The sequence below is a fragment of the Schistocerca nitens genome, chromosome 11 (genome assembly GCF_023898315.1).
Source record: "Schistocerca nitens isolate TAMUIC-IGC-003100 chromosome 11, iqSchNite1.1, whole genome shotgun sequence".
Lineage (NCBI taxonomy): Eukaryota > Metazoa > Arthropoda > Insecta > Orthoptera > Acrididae > Schistocerca > Schistocerca nitens.
Genome location: NC_064624.1, coordinates 22808563 through 22829752, shown reverse-complemented (window position 1 = coordinate 22829752; position 21190 = coordinate 22808563). Strand labels below are relative to the sequence as shown.

The window sequence follows — 21190 nt, the reverse complement described above, 5'->3', positions numbered from 1 at the left end:
ACCATCGACCCATTCCCAGGAAAGGGAAGGAAGATTAGATGCAATCTCCATATGCAAATAAAACAGCTCTTTCGAAACCATGTCCAGTTCCCGGCGAGTAAAGCGTATCCTCTCCTTAACAAGGGCCAAACTTGCTTTACGAGTGATGAACTTCGCAGCGGCGGTCTTGATAAAATGTGTCACTCTGGCGAACTTTGGAATAAGGCCATTATCCCGGCATTTCAGTAAGAAACATAAAGCACTTAACAATCTCACACGTTTGTTTCGTAACTTATCCAACTTCTGGATGTTAGATGCCATCTCCTCCCCGAAGAGGTATTTGATGTGACTCTTGAAATTTTCCCGGCGTATCGAATATTCCATAAGATTTCGGGATTGCAGCCGGATCTCATCGACTTCTTTCCACGATATTTCGGCTGCCAACCTCACAGCCATCTTCAGGCGAGTGTTTGACACTGGAGGTTGCTAGTGCAAGTCGCTGTTTCACCATGCCCTGTCCTCCACTTACTTTCTATTTAATAATGAATATTTTGAGCAACTTGACGGTGTTGCCATGGGCAGTCCTCTGTCCCCTCTGGTAGCCAACTTTTATATGGAAGACTTTGAGGAGAGGGCTCTCGATTCGGCGATGTTGCGATGTTGAAACCAACAGTCTTCTGGCGGTACGTGGACGATACCTTTGTAGTGTGGCCTCACGGTGAAGAAGAGCTTTCGCGGTTTTTACAACATCTGAATTCCATCCACACAAACATTCAGTTTACGATGGAAGTTGAAAAGGATGGTTGCCTACCATTTCTGGACGTCATGGTTAAACGCAGGGTGGATGGGTCATTGGGGCATTCTGTCTATCGAAAACCCACGCATACGGATCTGTACCTACAGGCGTCAAGCTGTCATCACCCGTCACAAACTATGGGTGTTCTTCGAACGTTGGTGCATAGGGCACATGTCGTGTCTGATAAAGACAGCCTTGCAGACGAATTAGAGCACTTGAAATCGGTATTTCAACATAATGGATATTCTGCACATCAGGTCAGTACTGCTTTAAGGAGGAAAAATCGTGACCACCCACAAGATCAAGAGGATAAGGAGGTGTTTAAGTCCAGAGCATTTCTCCCATATGTCGGGAACATTTCATCGAAAGTAGGCAGAATTTTAAAGAAACATCGTGTGAAAGCAATCTTCCGGCCACCTACAAAGACTCGTGCTCTTCTGGGCTCAGCCAAGGATGATCTGGGATTACGGAAGGCTGGAATTTATAAAATACCTTGCGAGTGTGGGAAAGCCTACATTGGTCAAACCACACGCACAGTACACGACCGCTGCGTTGAACATGAGCGCCACACTCGCCTTTTACAGCCCAGTAAGTCGGCCATAGCCGAACATTATATATCCACAGGACATACTATGGATTATTCGGCCACGAAAATCTTGGCCCCATCGAGATCCTTCTGGGATTCAGTTGTGAAGGAATCCGTCGAAATACGTTTAGCGGAAAATCTCATTAATCGCGATGGCGGCTTTTTATTGAATAAGGCCTGGGACCCGTTGATTTCTTTAATTTCAACCAAAAGAAAATTTTTTATGGCTTCTGACATGTCGAGCGACAAGTAATTTTATATTTAATATTGAAATTTTCCTTTTATTGTTTTGGACACATCTGTGTGCATGTTTTACTTTTTTCATGCATTCGTTGGCGCTCCATAGATGCAGTAATATTGTAGAGGGCCTTGGAATCGACAGGTGGCGCGCATGCTACGGTAACTTGCGCATGCGCGCCTGCGGCACTTTTAAGTATAAATAGAGCGACTTGCACTAGCAACCTCCAGTGTCAAACACTCGCCTGAAGATGGCTGTGAGGTTGGCAGCCGAAATATCGTGGAAAGAAGTCGATGAGATCCGGCTGCAATCCCGAAATCTTATGGAATATTCGATACGCCGGGAAAATTTCAAGAGTCACTCATTACCCTTCTTTGCCAAATTCTGGCCCCAGTTATTTTCCTACATATTTATGTATACCTGTCTATTGTTTCTGAATTTAAATGTTTGTACTGGTGTTCTGTTTCCTAATATCTTTTCTTTTTTAATAATTTTCACTATCATTTGTTAAATCTGAAATCAGTGTTTATGATACAGATGTGTATTCTGGCCAAATGGACTGCCTTGCGAGTTGGAGGTTCTGCAATTTTGGAGAATGAATTTTTACTATGAACATCTTCTGTTTACTGTAATGCAAAGTCCATCTTTCATAGTCTTCCTCTTGTGGCTCCATTTTCTCCACCATTTGGCTATATGACTTATCATAGGTCCTTAAATTTGTCTTCCCCTGATACTCTCATAGTCAGTATTTGAGTGGGATTTTGCAGTATTGCTGTTCCCCCATTACTGCTTCTTATCAGAGGAGATGAGTAGTCATGCTTTTCCTACTGTTTTTCTTTCTCTCTGTTTTGTACCTTCTCTACACTATCAGTATTGCTAAATTATCTACAAAAGTATAACAGACAATTTTGACATCCATTTTCTAACCAAGTAGTATTCAACTTGTGGTATTATGTTCTGACAAGTGCTCCATCTGTTCAATGTTCACTTTTCTATTATGGTCTGAAAGAAGAATGGAGTTAGTCCATTGCCTTGGCTAAAGTCTATTCTTATATCAAATGAGGCTGAAGTTCTTTTAAAAGGACTCATGTTGTATTCTGCATGTCAGATTTTTTAAGTATTTTGAATAAAAGCAGTCGTGCTTTATAGTCATAAGCCTTCCAAAATTTTACAAATGTATTCCAACAGTATTTTGCCACTTCAGTCCTTCATCAATCTGCCCATCACAGGACCTTCCTGTCCTAAGCCATCCCTGATATATCTTGTATTTTAGAATTTCTCCTGTTGTTTTCTCCTTGAACTTTTCATGTAATTTATTTGAATCTTCTGTGAACATGATTATCAGTTATTCTAGGCCAGGAACCACTTTTATTAATCAGTGGTAATGGTCAATTTCAACAGGTATCTATGTCTGACAATGAAATTTATCAAGTTCTTGGAATTGTGCTTTGTTATTGGCACATAAGCTATGTGATATTCTCAAATCATATTAGTGTTGATTGCATATCTTTTTATTGATTTATATATATATATATATATATATATATATATATATATATATATATATATATATATATAAAAAAGAAAGATGATGAGACTTACCAAACAAAAGCGCTGGCAGGTCGATAGACACACAAACAAACACAAATATACACACAGAATTCAAGCTTTCGCAACAAACTGTTGCCTCATCAGGAAAGAGGGAAGGAGAGGGAAAGACGAAAGGATGTGGGTTTTAAGGGAGAGGGTAAGGAGTCATTCCAATCCCGGGAGCGGAAAGACTTACCTTAGGGGGAAAAAAGGACAGGTATACACTCGCACACACACACACATATCCATCCACACATACAGACACAAGCAGACATATTGGTCTTTAAATCTGTCTGCTTGTGTCTGTATGTGTGGATGGATATCTGTGTGTGTGCGAGTGTATATCTCTCCTTTTTTCCCCCTAAGGTAAGTCTTTCCGCTCCCGGGATTGGAATGACTCCTTACCCTCTCCCTTAAAACCCACATCCTTTCGTCTTTCCCTCTCCTTCCCTCTTTCCTGATGAGGCAACAGTTTGTTGTGAAAGCTTGAATTTTGTGTGTATATTTGTGTTTGTTTGTGTGTCTATCGACCTGCCAGCGCTTTTGTTTGGTAAGTCTCATCATCTTTCTTTTTAGATATATTTTTTCCACGTGGAATGTTTCCCTCTGTTATATATATATATATAATATATATATATATATATATATATATATATATGTGTGTGTGTGTGTGTGTGTGTGTGTGTGTGTGTGGGGGGGGGGTGGTGGTGGTTATCTGCCAACAATTTAGCTAACTGTCTTTTTCTTACCATTTGTCCTTTTTTCTTACATCCACAGTCAGGCAGACATTTATAAATGAAAACATTTTCTCCCTGGACTGTTATGGTACATATTTATTCAAAATTAATTTGGCGGCTGTACGATTCTCAAGTGGTAAGTCAGTGTATGTCTGAAACCTTTATAATTCCTTTTGAGGTAGTATTTTCCTTGTGTTAACCGTGTTTGCAAATTCCATAGTCATTACAAGACTGGAGTCTTCATAATCTGTATGTCCAGACAATGTTAGTACTTAATGTACTAATTTCTGTCAGTCATATCATACTGCACATCTTTATATCCACTCCCCAATGACTAGGCATGACATGTAATAACTTTGACATAGTTCATAGTAAGCTGTCACCTGAGAATGGCATAAGTCAAAATTCCAGTTGTGAATACATTTAATTGATAGCAGTTTAGGCAGAAAGTGTTCTCATCTCCATTCTGTACCAATCTGAGGATAAAAATTTAATAAAAACTTACGTTTTCCTCTGGAACTTGAACAGATGCTTCTCAACATAGTTCTCAGGACTGTTTTGCTTTCTGTGTTGTTCTTGTTAACATGATTTATTGTGCATCAATTATTGTGTACCTCTCATCTAAATATTGGATTACTGCAGGGAGTGAGTCTTTCTGGAGGTAATGGAAAAATTTGGTACTGATTGCAACATAGATTTGACGTTTATGAATGCAGAGCCTAGTTCTGGGATAGTTTCGCGAATTTCTTCCCTGTGTTCTATGTAAAAATCTACAGTTCTCTGAATGTGGTATTTCTTCATCTGTGAATGTGCTGTTTTGTAATACCAATTTTGTTATACATTTATAGTGTCTGAAAGTATTTTGAGTTTGCCAATATTTATTAATGTTTGTATATTTAATGGTCCAGGTCTGTATGTAGCTCTGGGTGTGAACTTACGGTTGGGTTTAGAAGTCGCTCCTCACCTCTGCAAGTTCATCTGGGCTGCCCAGAGCACAAAGGCCCAAATGTGTCATTTATGATAATTGATTCTTCTGTCAGTGAATGGCAGTTTTCATAATAAAAAAATGTGAACGAAAATTTTACACAAGGCGGAAGTGCATGACAGGTTAAAAATGTGAAGTGTCTAGTAGGAAGTATGGCTACAACCAAATTACTAGCTTGTGCAGTTATTTACAGTACTGAAGACAAATTGAGAAAATGGAGAGTGAATTCTGACTAATATTCTGTTTCATTAACTGCAACAGTTTATCATGTCCTCTTTAATGATATTTTCAAGCTTCACTTACAGCATTTGGTGGACTAATCACATGTTGGTAGGTGTTAATATAAATCTATTTATTTACTGTCCCATCAGTTGTAAATCACTGGCCATTTCTTGAAATGTTTCAGGTGGAAGCCTCAACAAGATATGCATCTGATAGTGCAAGGTAAGTTTTCATAATTCACTGCAGAACTTTTTGAGAAATATTAATTTTTATTTGTTGTGAGAGTACTTCAGAAATAAAATACACTATTTTAATTATTCAGAATTACCAATAAGCACCAACATTGCAAGGCAGTATGGTCAGTAATGCTGTTCTGTGCAACAACCATTATGTGACTGTTCCTAAATAAATAGAGCACATGTCTAATATCTGTACAGGAAGACAAATGTTCAGGTGGTATATCAGCAGCTGTATTGTGCTTAATCTAGAACATCACTTGAAAATCACTGACATTCAACAAATTCATCTTGATAGCCACAAGCTAATGTCATACTGCAGTAGAACAAGAAAGGGTGAGTGGCTATAAATCAAAAAATTTGAGCTGATTCCCAGCCTTTCAGATGAATGAATATAGTGTTGGACAACTCTTTCAATGCTGTGCCACAGTGGTGCTCAGGAAACACACACAAGCTTGTAGTGGTGACAGTTTACGGGCCATGATCAAGAAGAATTGAGAGTAGCTGGTGCCAGTTTCAGTAAGGTTGTGAAGACTTAACTGGTAAGTCCTCATTCTCTTTGTTCCTCCATTATCCTGGTGTGTTCCTGAAGGCTGGCTCTTTCATTAGACACATTACAGGTGACAAGGTAATGCATAATTCCTAGCTCTGGGTCAACAGTAGGGTTCACACATACCCTCTGATACAGGCCAGGCCCAGAGAGGGGTGACTGTTACTTTCCCAAATGCCAGTTGGTCCCTCTGTCAGGAGTTCGGGAGGTGTGAACAGTCATTTACGGTGTGTGAATCCCCCTCTGAGGGGGCACCCAATTGGAAGGAGCATGCCATTGCAGATGTTGGCAATCATGGGGATTTTTTGCAGTGACTCAATCAACGTCTTAGGGTGTGTCTACTAAACATAAACAGAATGAGGCTAAAAATTTCAAGGCCATACCAGCTGTACATCAGTTCCTCATGGTATCACGTACCGGAGGTGGTCAGTCCTTTGCTACGGTTCATGCTTGCATTATTCTGAAAGGTGTTGTTGTAGTTGCAGGCCCTGTGAAATTCTTTTGTCATTTATGTAATACAACTTTGCTTCTGAAGACGTATTGTGATTTTCAGGCCCTACAACTGCTTACAGCATCACTCCTCCAGAGTTATCCTGTTTGTGTTGAGGACCATCGTTCACTGAATTCTTCACATGGTGTTCTTTACATTCTGATGCTAGATGGCCTCACCGAGGGAGAAATCCACACTTCCCTCTAATCATAGCATCACTGTGCCCCATTGAGTAATGAAAAAGATGGATGCAAACTTAAAGCCCACATGCACTCTTTTTCTACCATTTGCTCAAGTAGTGTTTGCCTCAAAGATTAAGGCAGGCTATGAAGTCATCATGGTCCAACCATACATTACAAACAAAATGAGTTCAACATTATAATAAAACACATATCCTGTCAAAACATGGCAAAATGTGTTACTCTTGGCAGAGATGCTCATTAGGGCAGCTGTTTGCCTCCTCTCTGCTGTATCAGTTGTAATCCCATGAATGTCCCATGTGTCTTAATGAGTGAGCCATCCAAGAGATCTGAGTGAAGGACATCAAACTCCACCTTGTCACTCACAGTTGTTTGCTAGTCAAGATCCTTGCATTTTACCATCTGGCATTTACAGTATCATTTTTGCTATGCCATGAATAATGGAGAATATGCCCACCCAGACTTGCAACTTCAAGTTCAGTATTGCAGTAGTGAAATCACTCAGGTCACAGTAGCATCTCCTTCTCCTCCTGCGGCTGCACAACAAGCCATCAAATCCTTGCCCCTGATGACGAAATCGCCTGCTACAGAACTATCAGGCTGGAAGGACAAAAGCAGTACTCCCGCAAATACCTTCTACAGCTAAAAACGTAGTCTTCATCTGCCAACTGGAAAGTTCTATGAAATCAAACAAAAATGAACGGTTTTCTCCTTCCCTGACTTAAAGATCCCCTTCAGTGCTGTTGGCACATATACCCTCACCCAGCTGACCTCCATTTTGCTGGTGCCCACTGCCTACTGATTTTCTGCCATGGAATTCACAGGCTGACCCAAGGAGAATGACAAAATGTTTGTAGATCTCATGAACAGGATTCTCCAGCCTCTGCCCCTGTAGCAGTGAATTTTTGAAGGCTGGTACTCAGCAACCGCAAGGTGACTAACCTTCATTTGTTCCCTCCTCCCCAATCCCCATTATGACTCTTCTCCAATGGAACATTTGTGGTACTAGATCCAACAAGGAGGAATTACAGCTGCTCTTGGAATTGCAGTGTTCGCTTGTTTTCTGCTTCCAAGAAACAAATTGTCCTCACAACCCCTTTGACCTCTCATATTTCGTTCTGGGACTCTGTGACCTTTCCCCCGAGGACTGCATTCCACCTCATGGAGCCATGCTGGTCATCCATCTCACTGAACACTCGTTGGGTAGCTGTTGCAGTCTGCTTTTTCCTCCTTCATTTCACCTTTTCTCTTTGTAACATCTACACCCCTCTGTTATTTGCTGTTACCAAGTCAGACTTACTCCAGCTCATTGGTCAGCTCCTTCACTCCTTTTTGCTACTTGGTGACTTAAGTTCCCACCATCCGCTTTGAGGCTCCCAGAGAACCTGTCCAAGAGGTTACCTCTTAGCAGACCTTCTGAATCCTCCCTCTTAGCACTGGAGCACCCATGTTTCTTTCAGATTCCATTCACATTTATTACCATTTCGTCCTCTCGTTCTGCACTGTCCAGCTCACCTGTCATCTTGAATGGCCCACTCCCTCTGACACATACCCAAGTGATCACTTTCTGTGTGCTATCCATTTTTAGACTTCTACCCCACCTGAGTGCAAACCCAGTTGGCAGGTTTCTGAGGCCGACTGGAGGCTTTACTCCTCCCTCACGACCTTCACATAGCTGTGATGACCAAGTAAGGAATCTTCTGAACGTTATCCTTCCGTTGCAGACTGTTCCATACCATGCACTTCAAGTTTACTGTAGCATGTCCTGGTCCCTGGTGGACTGAGGTGTGCAGGAATGTGATTCGCTTGTGGAGATGTGCTCTCCACATTTTGAACCATCATCCATATACATCTGTTTATATGGTTTGGCTTTGTCGGACACATTTATCTGAGTATCATTGTCTTTGCTATCCCCATTAACCATATTATCGATTCTCCCACCAGCCATCTCACCTCGCTTTTTGTCAAGGATTTTACGATCTGTTGCAGTTCTACATCAACTTGTCTCCTTCAGCAGCGTTTTCAGTGTCGTTCCTATCGTTTTTTCTCGTGAAGCTTGTGCAGTGGCTTTCACTTTCCACTGCCAAAACCTTTTGTATGAATATTTCTCGGTGAAATGAGTTTCTTACACCATCCTACATCTTGCGCCTTTTGTTCTTCCACTCGCTGAAACTAGAAAATTCCTGGGGCACATGTCTGATACGAAACTTCCTTGGTCCTCCCATGTATTCTTACTTGGCTCTACATAGTACCTAGTTCCTCAGTGTCTTGCATCTCCTAAGTGGTACTTCCAGGTGAGTTGATGAGACTACCCTGCTCCGTTTTCTTTATCCCATGTCCATTCATAACTAGACTGTTGGTGTTTAGTTTATTCCTCTGCACCTCTGTCCATCATATGGTGTCTTAACACACTCCACTACCACGGAATACGTTTCGCCACTGGTGGCTTTTTCACTAGCCCAGTTGAGTGTCTGTGCAGAAGATGCTGAACTACTAGTCATACTGGCATGATGTCCTCCTCAGTGGATAGGCATGTTGTATCTCTCTCACGTGTGGCCACTCATCCTATTCCCTCATATTTGAAGACTCCCTTGCCTGCCAGTATGGGACATGCCATTCTTCTGTTACATCCCAGAGTTCACTTTTGGCTTTTGCTTTGGCAGCCTAACTTCACGGTACCTGCCACATTCGTGATGGTTGTGAACCCTTCACCTCCTTGGCTTCGTGTAGCAGCCCATGTTCATTGTGGACTTCATTTCTTCACTTTTATAAGCAGGACCCACTGTAGGAAAAAATGGATAAATAGTATGGACTATCCTGTCTTCAAGGTACAAAATTCGTTGCAATATTATGCTCTATGCGAATTGTACTTACTGACAGTATGGCCACCAGTTGATAACTCAAAAATTTTATCAGTATTATACACCATCACTTGACCCTTTGAGAAAATAAGTAGCCATCCTATTGAATATTTGTGACTGAAGTCCGCAATGTGTTTCGTTTTTATCTCTGATTTAAACATATTAATGTTTACATGTACCTCAAATCCCTCAGCAAAACGTTTCAAGTGTACATATGAATTGACAATGTGGAGAGCCAGGAGGTATTGCCAAAACTTCCCCATTCCCTAGACGCAATTTATTATTAATTCAGTGACGTTAGCTATGCTTTTGTGTGTTTCCAGACCAGTTGATTCTGTACATCACTACTCCCTGCTCATCTATTGGAGGAAAGTAGTTTGCTTTCAATTTAGACCAATTAGCATTAGAGTGTACGTAATTACATTGCAGCCTCAAATGATGTGGAGACTTGCATACTGCTTGTTTTTATGCAATTTTCTGGAAAAATACCATGCAGAAATATCCTCAGAGGTATGAACTGAAGTTATGGTAGTGTCGAACATTGTACAACAGCTGGTTCCTATTGGTAAAATGACAACACAATCTTTCATGTGGCCTTAAATCACAAAGCGCTACATACCCTGAACAACATCTAAATTGACAGTTCCACGTTTCTTGGGTTTCCACACTGTCTCAGGCCATGTATCCTACATAAACATGCTGTAAAATATCGCGATTTTAAATTTTCTGACGAGTTTAAGCGGATCTATGTTTTTAATCCTTCTTTCCAGTACCACTGCTGTGGGCTGTTTCTTAAATGTACAACCCAAGTTATTTCCTGTATTGTAAATATAAGCCTTTACCCATAGCGATGGCCTCCATGGTCATATTATGCCTTTTAGCTGCTTGTAATTACTTTTCGCATTTTTGGATGTTCTGTACTGCTTGAAATATATCAGGTCTCCTAGCTAATGAAACCAGTGGCTGACAGCCCAGCAAATGGAGGTATCATAAACAGAATTGGTCCACCAGATCTCTTTGGTATTGGTAGCAACCTATGCCTTTTAACACATCCTTTCCTTCCTTCTTTCTGCCTCTAGGCTCGTTTTGCCGCTGTCACGAATTTTTTAAACATCACATAGGTTTTTCTTCTTGTTTAGTATGCAGTGAGCTGCATTCAGTATTTGCTTGAAGGTTAGTCCAGTACCCAATTTAAGTTCGAGCAAACATCGCCTTATCAACCACATATGCAGACATAGGTTGTCCTACATGAATATCCATCTCTTGACATACCTGCACAACCTCATCAATGAATATTTGGTCTGCAATATGGTGATCTTTGTTTGTAGTGTAGGCGATCATGTGCTCTTTGCGTACATTGTCCAAAGCATCAAAGCCCTTATCACCATAAGCTAGGTGCTATTTCAATTTTGTTCCAACTCCGCAGAAACTGTATCCAGAGATACAAACTTCTGATCGCAGACTCTTGAGAATACCACCTCCAACTTTGTTGATACGTTTCCTAGCACTCATATCACACTACTGCATGGCTTGAGCTTTGCTTTTCGTATTACATAGCAAAATGCAAGTGTTCACCCAGCTGTAGTGCTTTGATGAGAAACTAAGCCATTTCATCAATGCCCTGTTCCCTCAACATCTTATGACCTGCTGTATGAGGAACATATTGGGTTCGAAGCGTTCCCATAATTCGTTTGTAACATCAATAGGTTTGTTTTTAATTCTGTGGTGAATAATGTGATTATACTTGAAATGATTTGTGGCTGTATGTTCAGGCATTTGCACGTACGTTGAAGATTAAATTGCTTCAACATTCGGTTTCTAATTATCCAGTTCAACCATTTGGCAATAATAGTTTCCAAATGAGAGAATGTTGAATAGTGATTTATCCCACATCGTTCCAATTCTGCTTTGAAATGCCTATTGTAAAATTCACTTCCATCATACGCCTCAAGTCGGTTGGGCAGTCGATTTAGTCCTGTGTGCAACAATTATTCAGAAACCTCTGTGCCTGAGACCGTGTGTGCCTGTGACTGTGAGAATGTAGTTGAAATCATTATTTGATTGTAAGTAGTCCTGTGTATCTAAGAGATCAGCCTGCCATGCATAATCCATTCCTCGTATTATCAGATATATTCTGCATGCAGGTCTGTAAAGCTCGTGAACTACTCTCTTCGCAATTACTCGACGATGCATATTTTTCTAAGCTCAGATACGATCAATAACATTTTGTTCATGTAATCTGCAATCTCTTGCCTAACTGAAGCTGTAAACAGTCGTAATCGAGCTATGATTTCATTTAGTTACCATAATTTATATACTTCAGAGGCCGATTGTTTAGTCTTTCTTGCTGAACTTCGACTTTTACCTACACTATGTGGAGCTGCTACTGCTGCTGTAGTTATAGTCCTGTATTTGTCGCTCTATGAGACATCCATTCATCCTTTCGGGGTTTTACATGCGTTGGTCATGCTTAATATTGCACCGCGTGTTTTTATAGTTACAGGGTATATTTTTAACATTCGCCAGTTTCAAAATTATTAACTGTAACAGCCTAGGCAATCTTCCAAATTCCTTGTTAACAATTCTTACTGCCTTCGTGGTTAAACATATTGTGTGCTTACCTAAGAAATATGGTTTCGCCCTGATGACCCCATATGTTCTGTCTTAACTCAGCATGCCTCCTCCTCCTCCTCCTCCTCCTCCAAGTTTCCAGTTTTTAACATTACACTTTCTCATCAACATGTTGGTGTAAACTAAGCCATTGCTGGCCGTTGTGGCCGAGCGGTTCTAGGTGTTTGTCTGGAACCGTGCGACCGCTACAGTCGCAGGTTCGAATCCTGCCTTCGCCATGAATGTTTGTGATGTCCTTAGGTTGCTTGGGTGTAAGTAGTTCTATGTTTTAGGGGACTGATGACCTCATATGTTGAGTCCCATAGGGCTCAGAACCATTTGAACCATTTTTGAATGACGCCATTTTTGAGACAGTTTACAACTTAGGTTTACTTTGAGACAATTGGTGGTGACGGGCATGAAGTGCCTTAGCTATCACATCGATATTTCACACATACATTAGTTTTATACTGACTCCTTTAATTTTCTCGTTGACACACAGTTCATATTTCTGTATATGAACATTCAACACCTCAAATTCATAACACCTCTCTTAACAAGACCTTCAGTTCCATTAATTTAGTGTTGATTGCCTCCATTTTTTTGTCAAATGCACGTGCTTTGCATCCTCTTAATGAATGTGCAACACATCTGCAAATTTGTACATAGTGTACAATATACTGACACATGTGCGTTTTGGTGCATTGCCTTTTTGAAGAATCTAGTTAAAGTTCTGTTTCTATTGATTCTCATTCAATTTACTAGTTTTATCTGTAACCAGCAAGCTATGCTGAGAGTTAATCCAGCAATCCTTACATATAACGAATTCATTGAGTAACATTTCTGTTCCTAGATGTGCTTCGAAAATATGCTTTAATTCAGATTGCCTGTTCGAAAGTTACAAGGTTGGTGCATTCCAGACCAACAGCTTTTGGATGCTTAAGTATGTCTCACTGAAATAAAATATATTGACTTGCATGCGGCGAGCAAAGCAGAAATATCTGCACATATCCTGATTTCCCACAGAGATGTTGCCAAATAAGAATGTGCTGTTTTGTTTTACTTTTTCAGGTGGTGAATACCACTGCCTGTTAGTCCCTCAATTCCGTGCAAAATCTCCTGCAGTAGTTGATATTTTAACTGAAACAGTATTTTTGAAAAATATGTACATGCTCTAAGTGGACTCCCACAGGATATGTCAACAGTGTAAAAATTTGATTATTTTCCACAGCATGAAGCCCCAATAACCAAAGCATTTCTAATATCAGGAAGTAATGATCCATTCGTCTCGTTCTTCTGGTTTATACCTTCATCATTGCAGGACCAGTCATTTAAAGACCCTTGGGGTGAGACTGTTTCTTTCGTCCACTTGGTCGTGGTGGTAACTGTTTATTTACATTGAAATGGAGGGGTTTTATAAAGTATTAGTTACAGCTGGGCATATAAACAAACTTAAATACGATCATAATTCAGTGCCCACATCTGGTAATGTTGAATAATACATTGACACTTACCTCAGTGCACAGAATGCATCATGGAGTCGAGCTATGGTAGTTTCTAATGAGTGGAGAGTTTGGCAAGCTATTGACACTAAATTACTGCACAGTGTGTCGTAGAATTGGAGAATATGTGACTGCCATCTTTGCCAACACTCTAGCTCATCCTGTACTGAATTTCATTAAATGTTAAAAATCAGCTCCTGTAGATCTGTGCTCCCTCTGTTAAATATTTTAACTGTACTGACTGAATCCCCTACAGAGATGGTATGATCACTTTGTAACATCAGGGAACATCAGGGGAGAGCTAACTTTTCTGTGGAACAAGGCTGAAATCTGCATTGACACACTGCATGCTCAGTGTCATTAATCCAAGGAGAATATCGTCGTTGTTGTTGTTGTTGTTGTCTTCAGCCCAGAGAGTGGTTTGATGCTGCCCTCCATGCTACTCTATTCTGTGCAAGCTTAATCATTTCCAAGTTACTACTGCAACATACATCCTTCTGAATCTGCTTAGTGTACTCATCTTTTGGTCTCCCTCTAGGATTTTTTCCCTCCATACTGCCCTCCAGTACTAAATTGGTGATCCCTTGATACTTCAGAATATGTCCTACCAACCGATCCCTTCTCTTAGACAAGTTGTGCCACCAATTTCTCTTCTCCCCAATTCTATTCAGTACCTCCTCATTAGTTACATGATCTACCCATTTAATCTTCAACCTTCTCCTGTAGCATTCTACCTATGTAATCTTCGACCTTCTCCTGTAGCACCACAATTCGAAAGCTTCTATTCTTTTCTTGTCCTAACTATTTATCGTCCACGTTTCACAACCATACATAGCTACACTCCATACAAATACCCCAATAAAAAAATATTTAACAAGATTGCGATCAAGACTGTTTTAAATTTTAATTTCAACCCTCAGAATCGCCTGATTTAATTAGACTACATTCCATTATCCTCGTTTTGCTTTTGTTGTTCGTCTTATAGCCTCCTTTTAAGACACCGTGTGTTCCGTTCAACTGAACTTCCAGGTTCTTTGCTGTCTCTGACAAAATTACAGTCTCGTCGCATCGGCAAACCTCAAAGTTTTTATTTCTTCACCATAGATTTTAATTCCTATTTCAAATTTTTCTTTAGTTTCCTTTACTGCTTGCTGTCTCACTCCCTTCCCAACCACTGCTTCCCTTTCACGCCCCTCGACTCTTAAAACTGCAATCTGGTTTCTGTACAAATTGTAAATGGCCTTTTGCTCCCTGTATTTGACCCCTGCCACCTTCAGAATTTGAAAGAAAGTATTCCAGTCAACATTGTCAAAAGCTTTCTCTAAGTCTACAAATGCCTTTCCTTAATGTGTCTTCGAAGATAAGTCGTAGGGTCAGTATTGCGTCACGTGTTCCAACATATTAATGGAATCCAAATTCATTTTCCCTGAGGTCGGCATCCACCAGTTTTTCCGTTGGTCTGTAAGGAATTCGTGTTCGTATTTTGCAGCTGTGACTTATTAAACTGACGGTTTGGTAATTTTCACACATGTCATCAGCACTTGCTTTCTTCGAGATTGGAACTATAATATTCTTAAAGTGGTTTGAGGGTATTTCGTCTGTCTCATACATCTTGCTCACCAGATGGTACAGTTTTGTCAGGGCTGGCTCTCCCAAGGCTATTAGTAGTTCTAATGGAATTTTGTCTACTCCTGGGGCCTTGTTCCGACTTAAATCTGTCAGTGCTCAGTCAAACTCTTAACACAGTATCATATCTCCCATTTCATCTTCATCTGCATCCACTTCCATTTCCATAATATTGTCAAGTACATCGCCCTTATATAGACCCTCTGTATATTCCTTCCACCTTTCTGCTTTCCCTTCTTTGCTTAGAACTCGGTTTCCATCTGAGCTCTTGATATTCATACAAGTGGTTCTCTTTTCTCCAAAGGTCTCTTTAATTTTCCTGTAGGCAGTATCTATCTTACCCCTAGTGATATATGCGTCTACATTGTTATATTTGTATTTTAGCCATCCCTGCTTAGCCATTTGCACTTCCTGTCGATCTCATTTTTGAGACATTTGTATTCCTTCTTGCCTGCATCATTTACAACATTTTTATATTTTCTCCTTTCATCAGTTAAATTTAATATCTCTTCTGTTACCCAAAGATTTCTACTAGCCCTCACCTCTTTACCTACTTGATCCTCTGCTGCCTTCACTATTCCATCTCTCAAATCTACCCATTCTTCTTCTACTGTATTTCTTTCCCCCATTCCTGTCAATTGTTCCCTTATGCTCTCCCTGAAACTCTGTACAACCTCTGGTTTAGTCAGTTTATCCAGGTCCCATCTTAAATTCCCACCTTTTTGCAGCTTCTTCAGTTTTAATCTACAGTTCTTAACCAATAGATTGTGGTCAGAGTCCACATCTGCCCCTGGAAATGTCTTACAATTTAAAATCTAGTTCCAAAATCTCTGTCTTACCATTACATGATCAATCGGAAAGCTTCCAGAGTCTCCAGGCCTCTTCCAAGTATACAACCTTCTTTCATGACTCTTAAACCACGTGTTAGCTATGATTAAGTTATGCTCTGTGCAAAATTCTACCAGGTGGCTTCCTCTTTCATTCCTTTTCCCCATTCCGTATTCACCTACTACATTTCCTTCTCTTCGTTTTCCTATTATCGAGTTCCAGTCCTCCACGCCTATTTAATTTTCGTCTCCCTTCACTATCTGAATAATTTTTTTTATCTCATCATACATTCCTTCAATCTCTTCATCTGCGGAGCTAGTTAGCATATAAACTTGTACTACTGTGGAAGGTGTGGGTTTTGTGTCTATTTTGGCTACAACAACGTGTTCACTATGCTGTTTGTAGTAACCTACCCACAATGCTATTTTTTATTCGTTATTAAACCTACTCCTGCATTACCCCTATTTGATTTTGTATTTATAACCCTTTATTCACCTGACCCAAAATCTTGTTCCTCATGCCACGGAACTTCACTAGTTCCCACTATATCTAGCTTTAACCTATCCATTTCCCTTTTCAAATTACCTAACGTACCTGCACAACATTGCACACTCCAATATGTGGAACGCCAGTCTTGTTTCTCCTGATAACAATGTCCTCCTGAATAGTCCCCTCCCAGAGATCCGAATGGGCACTATTTTACCTCCGAAATATTTTACTCAAGTGGACGCCATCATCATTTAACCATACAGTAAAGCTGCATGCCCTCAGGAAAAATTACAACTGTAGTTTCCCCTAGCTTTCAGCCATTCACAGTGCCAGCATAGCAATGCCATTTTGGTTAATGTTACAAGGCCTGATCAGTCAATCATTCAGACTGCGATTACTGAAAAGGCTACTGCCCCTCTTCAGGAACCACACGTTTGTCTGACCTCTCAACAGATAACCCTCTGTTGTGGTTGCACCTATGGTATGGCTATCTGTACCGCTGAGGCACACAAGCCTCCCCACCAACGGCAAGGTCCATGGTTCATTGGGGGGGGGGGGGATATTACTTTTTCATCACTAAATTGATGGTTTTCAAGTAATACCACTTATTAGAACTCCCTTTTCGATATTACACTGACACTAACATGCGTACACCCACTGGTATTCAAACAGTAGGTTTGGTTGAACAGCATTATGTTGACACCAGATGCCTGCTGCTACGACGACTTCACCTTTCCCGCAAGGAAAGCACATAGTGTTAGTTAGAAGCTTATTTGCTCAGTTTATCTGTTCATCAGCGTCAGCATTAATACTTAAACTGGCTCACAACAGGGACTTCTGATGCATGACTTGACATCCTTATCATTTGTTGTTTGTCACAAGAGAGCAAATTATTTATCAATTGATGTAAGTATATTTTCGTGACATCTACTATCATTATAGTTATAATTGTAATATTGTTGTTATTTAGCTTCAAACCCTGTATTTCGTGCACATTTGTGTATTTATCAGGCACATTTATACGCTTTAGTAACTGTGTAGTGCATAGAACCACTGTCTGCATTGAATCAGTCGTTGTGTGTTACTTGCAGCACTTAGATCGCCCAATCCAGTGGTAGCTCTCATAGTAGTAGCAGTAGCACATCAGAGTACTGTGGGCTGACACATGTTTCCATAAGAAGCGACTTATTTTAAATTTTGTCAATGCTCCTTACCTTCAACTCCTATTTTTCGCATATGTCTGTGTATCTACAATACCAACTCTGGTATGGACAGATATAGTAATTGCTGTGTTCAGATGTGAATAAAGTTGGTGATTCTTCGCTCACAGCTCCAGGCAGTGTTGTACACCAATTGGTCCACTGCTGCAGTCATATTGGGTACTGTCCACACTGAGATTGACCTCTCACTTGTGGTTGAGTGGAAAGTCATTCAAGCGTGTGGGAGGCAGTGGAAGAATTTCCATGTTGCTGATCGAAGAGCTTGCTCTGTTCGTCTGATGAACAGATTTGGGAGCTGTCTATGGCTGATGGAATCCATGAGCCAGATGAAGTCGTGTGCCATGTTCCAAAGGAAGCCTCTCAGTGTGCAAGACTGAGCATTCGCAGAGGGTAGTATTACTGGTACTTGGAATCTCCGATGTTAGGTGTGTAATGGCGCCATTTAGAGATAAGACTGCATAGGAGGGGAAGGAATCCAATGTGCATTCTGTGTGCATACTGGTTGGAGTCTTTACAGATTAGAAATGGGTGCTTCTGAATGCCATGAAAACCATGGCATAGCCAGCTGTAAGTGGTGACTCACGTTGGTGGTAACAATACAGATTGCGTTCCATGAGTAATGAGACCAATGTCTTTCTAACACAATGGTACACCACAGTGTGTTGTAACCTGCTGGGCTAAGTGGATGGGGGTGTTAGTTTCAAAACGCTCTTTGTCTCATTCGGTTGCAAGCTGCTGGAGAGTCAGGACGTGCATTTCTGTCAACCCCGTTTTGAGTTTATGTAACTCAGCACAATGGATCATTCTGTACAGGAATGGTACGCTATCAAATTTTACGTTAAACTTAGGAAGTCCGCCACCAAAATGTTTCCATTAGTTCAGCATGACTTTGGGGATGATTGCTTGTCCAAATCGCAACTTTTCCGATGGCACAAGTCGTTTATGGAGGGCCGAGAGGAGATCACCGACAAACCTCGCAGTGAATGGCCATCAACTGCATGAGTCGACGAAAATGTGACGCTTGTGCGCGATTGTTTGAACTCTGACAGACAGCTGAGCCTTCAATTTATAGCACAAACTTTAAACATGTCAAAAACAACCTTTTTCCGCATTGTGATCGAAGATATGAACATGAGAAAGATGTGTGCCAAACTTGTCCCAAAAGTGTTGACCAAAGAATACAAGCACGCTGCCAAGAAATGTTGGAAATGTGTGAAAATGATCCTCATTTTTTAAAATCAGTTATCACTGCTATAGAGTCGTGGATTTTTGAGTACATCCCTGAGACAAAAAGGCAGATTTCAGAGTGGCACACCCCATCGTCGCCCCGTCCCAAGAAGGCATGCATGAGCAAGTCCAGGATCAAAACCATGCACATTGCCTTCTTGGACGTCAGGGGCATAGTCCACCACGAATTCCTACCTACTGGGACTACAGTGAACTCAGCTTTCTACTTGGAAGTGCTCAAAAGACTGAAAAGGAGGGTCTCGTGCTGCCGAAGCGACAGCAAGAATAAGTGGAAAGTTCACCACGACAACACAGAGTCACAGTGCCTTCATTGTAAAAGATTTCCTTGCCAGGACCAAGACCCCATTGGTACCTCTGCCTCCCTACAGTCCTGACCTGACTCCTGCTGACTTTTTTTGTTTCCTTGGTTAAAAGGAGTCATGAAAGGAAAACATTAGGACACGATTGAAAGCATCCAGGCCCATGTTACATCAGCTCTAAAGAAATTCCAGGATGCCTTCCAGGCATGGAAACACCGCCTCCAGAAGTGTATTGACGCAAGAGGGTGCTATTTTGAAAATTTATTTGTACGAATATATTAAATAAATGATTTTTTTATGAATTTGGTCGCATTTCTTATGAAACGCAACTTACATGTGTCACATTGCAATGAAATAGGTTCTGTCTGGTTTCAGCGCCTAGCTAATAAAGACTGCCATTCTTGCCTGAGAGATGAAGGCGGAGCTCACCATCATGGGCTAAACTGAACGTGGTTATTTCGTACAGAGTGGAGTGAAGGTCTGAATCAGAGTACCAGACAGTTCTGCAACTGGGTAGGTTGCAGATTCCTCAACCTGCGCCAAAAGGTGGTGGATTTACAGTTCCACGATTATAGGGGATGTGTAGAGGAGACTGGGCTTTTCTAGGTGAGAGGGTCTCAGGTAAGTGCAGAAAGGGCTTCAGTTTCAAAGGCTGAAAGTAGAACACCCAAGGAGGGTAGATACAACCACAATAAGTATTGTAGTTGTAAATTATGGTAGCTGCATTATAAAAGGAACAGAGCTCAAAGCGGTAACAAAAAGCACTGAATCTCAAATCCTTGTAGGTATTGAAATAAGTTCAGCTGAAATTTTTCAAGAGACCTAACCATGTTCACAAAGAATGGATGAAATACAGTTGGTGTAATGTTCATTGCTGTTCGAAGTAGTTTACCTTGTAATGAAACTTAAGTAGATATTCCTGCGAGGTAGTACAGATAGCAATCAATTAAAAGTTCCAGGCTGAGAGGCTATAGTCTATCTGTAATTCGTTGCTAACTGCGGGCAACGTCTTCGGAGGTGAGTCAACGATGGCTGCCAGGCCATGGATTTCCCGTTTATATAGAGGGCACCAACGTAAGTCACGTGGGGCCGACTGTAAGTCTGTCTCTGACTAACGTCATTATTCTCGATTTAATGTCATAGATCGTCACATCGTTGGTGCAAAGTTGACTGCCATATCCTGCCTAACTTTAAGCCGTCCCCTTTTGTGCTGAAATCATTGTGGTGTTCCCGAATCTCTATAGCTTCCCTATACATATGTGCATAATAATCGATGTCCTGGCTAGCACGTTTTTCTCATTAAATTTTATTTCATGGTCGACATCTTTAAAAACATGTTCTGCTACAACTGATCTGTCGGTATATTCCAGTCGACACTGCCTTTTGTGTTCGGTTTAGCTGGTATTAACACTTCTTATCGTTGTTCCAATATAAACCTTCACACAGCCACACGGAATTGTATACACCTCAGGAGTTGCTAAGAGGTGTAGTGCATCTTTCGCCGATCTTAAACACTAAAACTTGGTCACTAAAATTCTTCCGGATTTGAGGCCGCATTGTCAACTATAAAATTCCGACGTTTCGGCGACTGTTGCAAGACACCTTCCTCAGACACCCTGAGGAAGGCGTCTTGCAACAGCCACTGAAACGTCAGAATTTTATAGTTGACAATGCGGCCTTAGCCCCAGAAGAATTTTTTGACTGTGACAAGGGCCGTGAAAGCCTACGTTTACACTCACTAATCGTTTTCGTGGGTCTAAAGATTGTTATAACTTGAAACTTTGCCAGAACTTTCCCAATACTGTCCGTAATATTGCAAATAAATGGAAGAAAAACTCTTCCAGCTGACAGTTGTTTTTGCTGAATGTTGTCACACGCTTTTCTTCTGGGATGAAGTG

At 40.9% G+C, this 21190-nt stretch overlaps 1 protein-coding gene across 2 annotated transcripts in view; it reads left to right on the top strand.

Moving 5' to 3' along the window:
• The window catches only part of LOC126212858 (zinc finger protein 728-like), a 90374-nt gene that overhangs the window by 51221 nt on the left and 17963 nt on the right, over positions 1 to 21190 (top strand). For both annotated transcript variants that reach the window (XM_049940303.1, XM_049940302.1), the window contains one exon: positions 5318 to 5355. In XM_049940303.1, coding sequence (XP_049796260.1) covers positions 5318 to 5355 — 38 coding nt within the window. The remainder of the gene's footprint in view (positions 1 to 5317; positions 5356 to 21190) is intronic.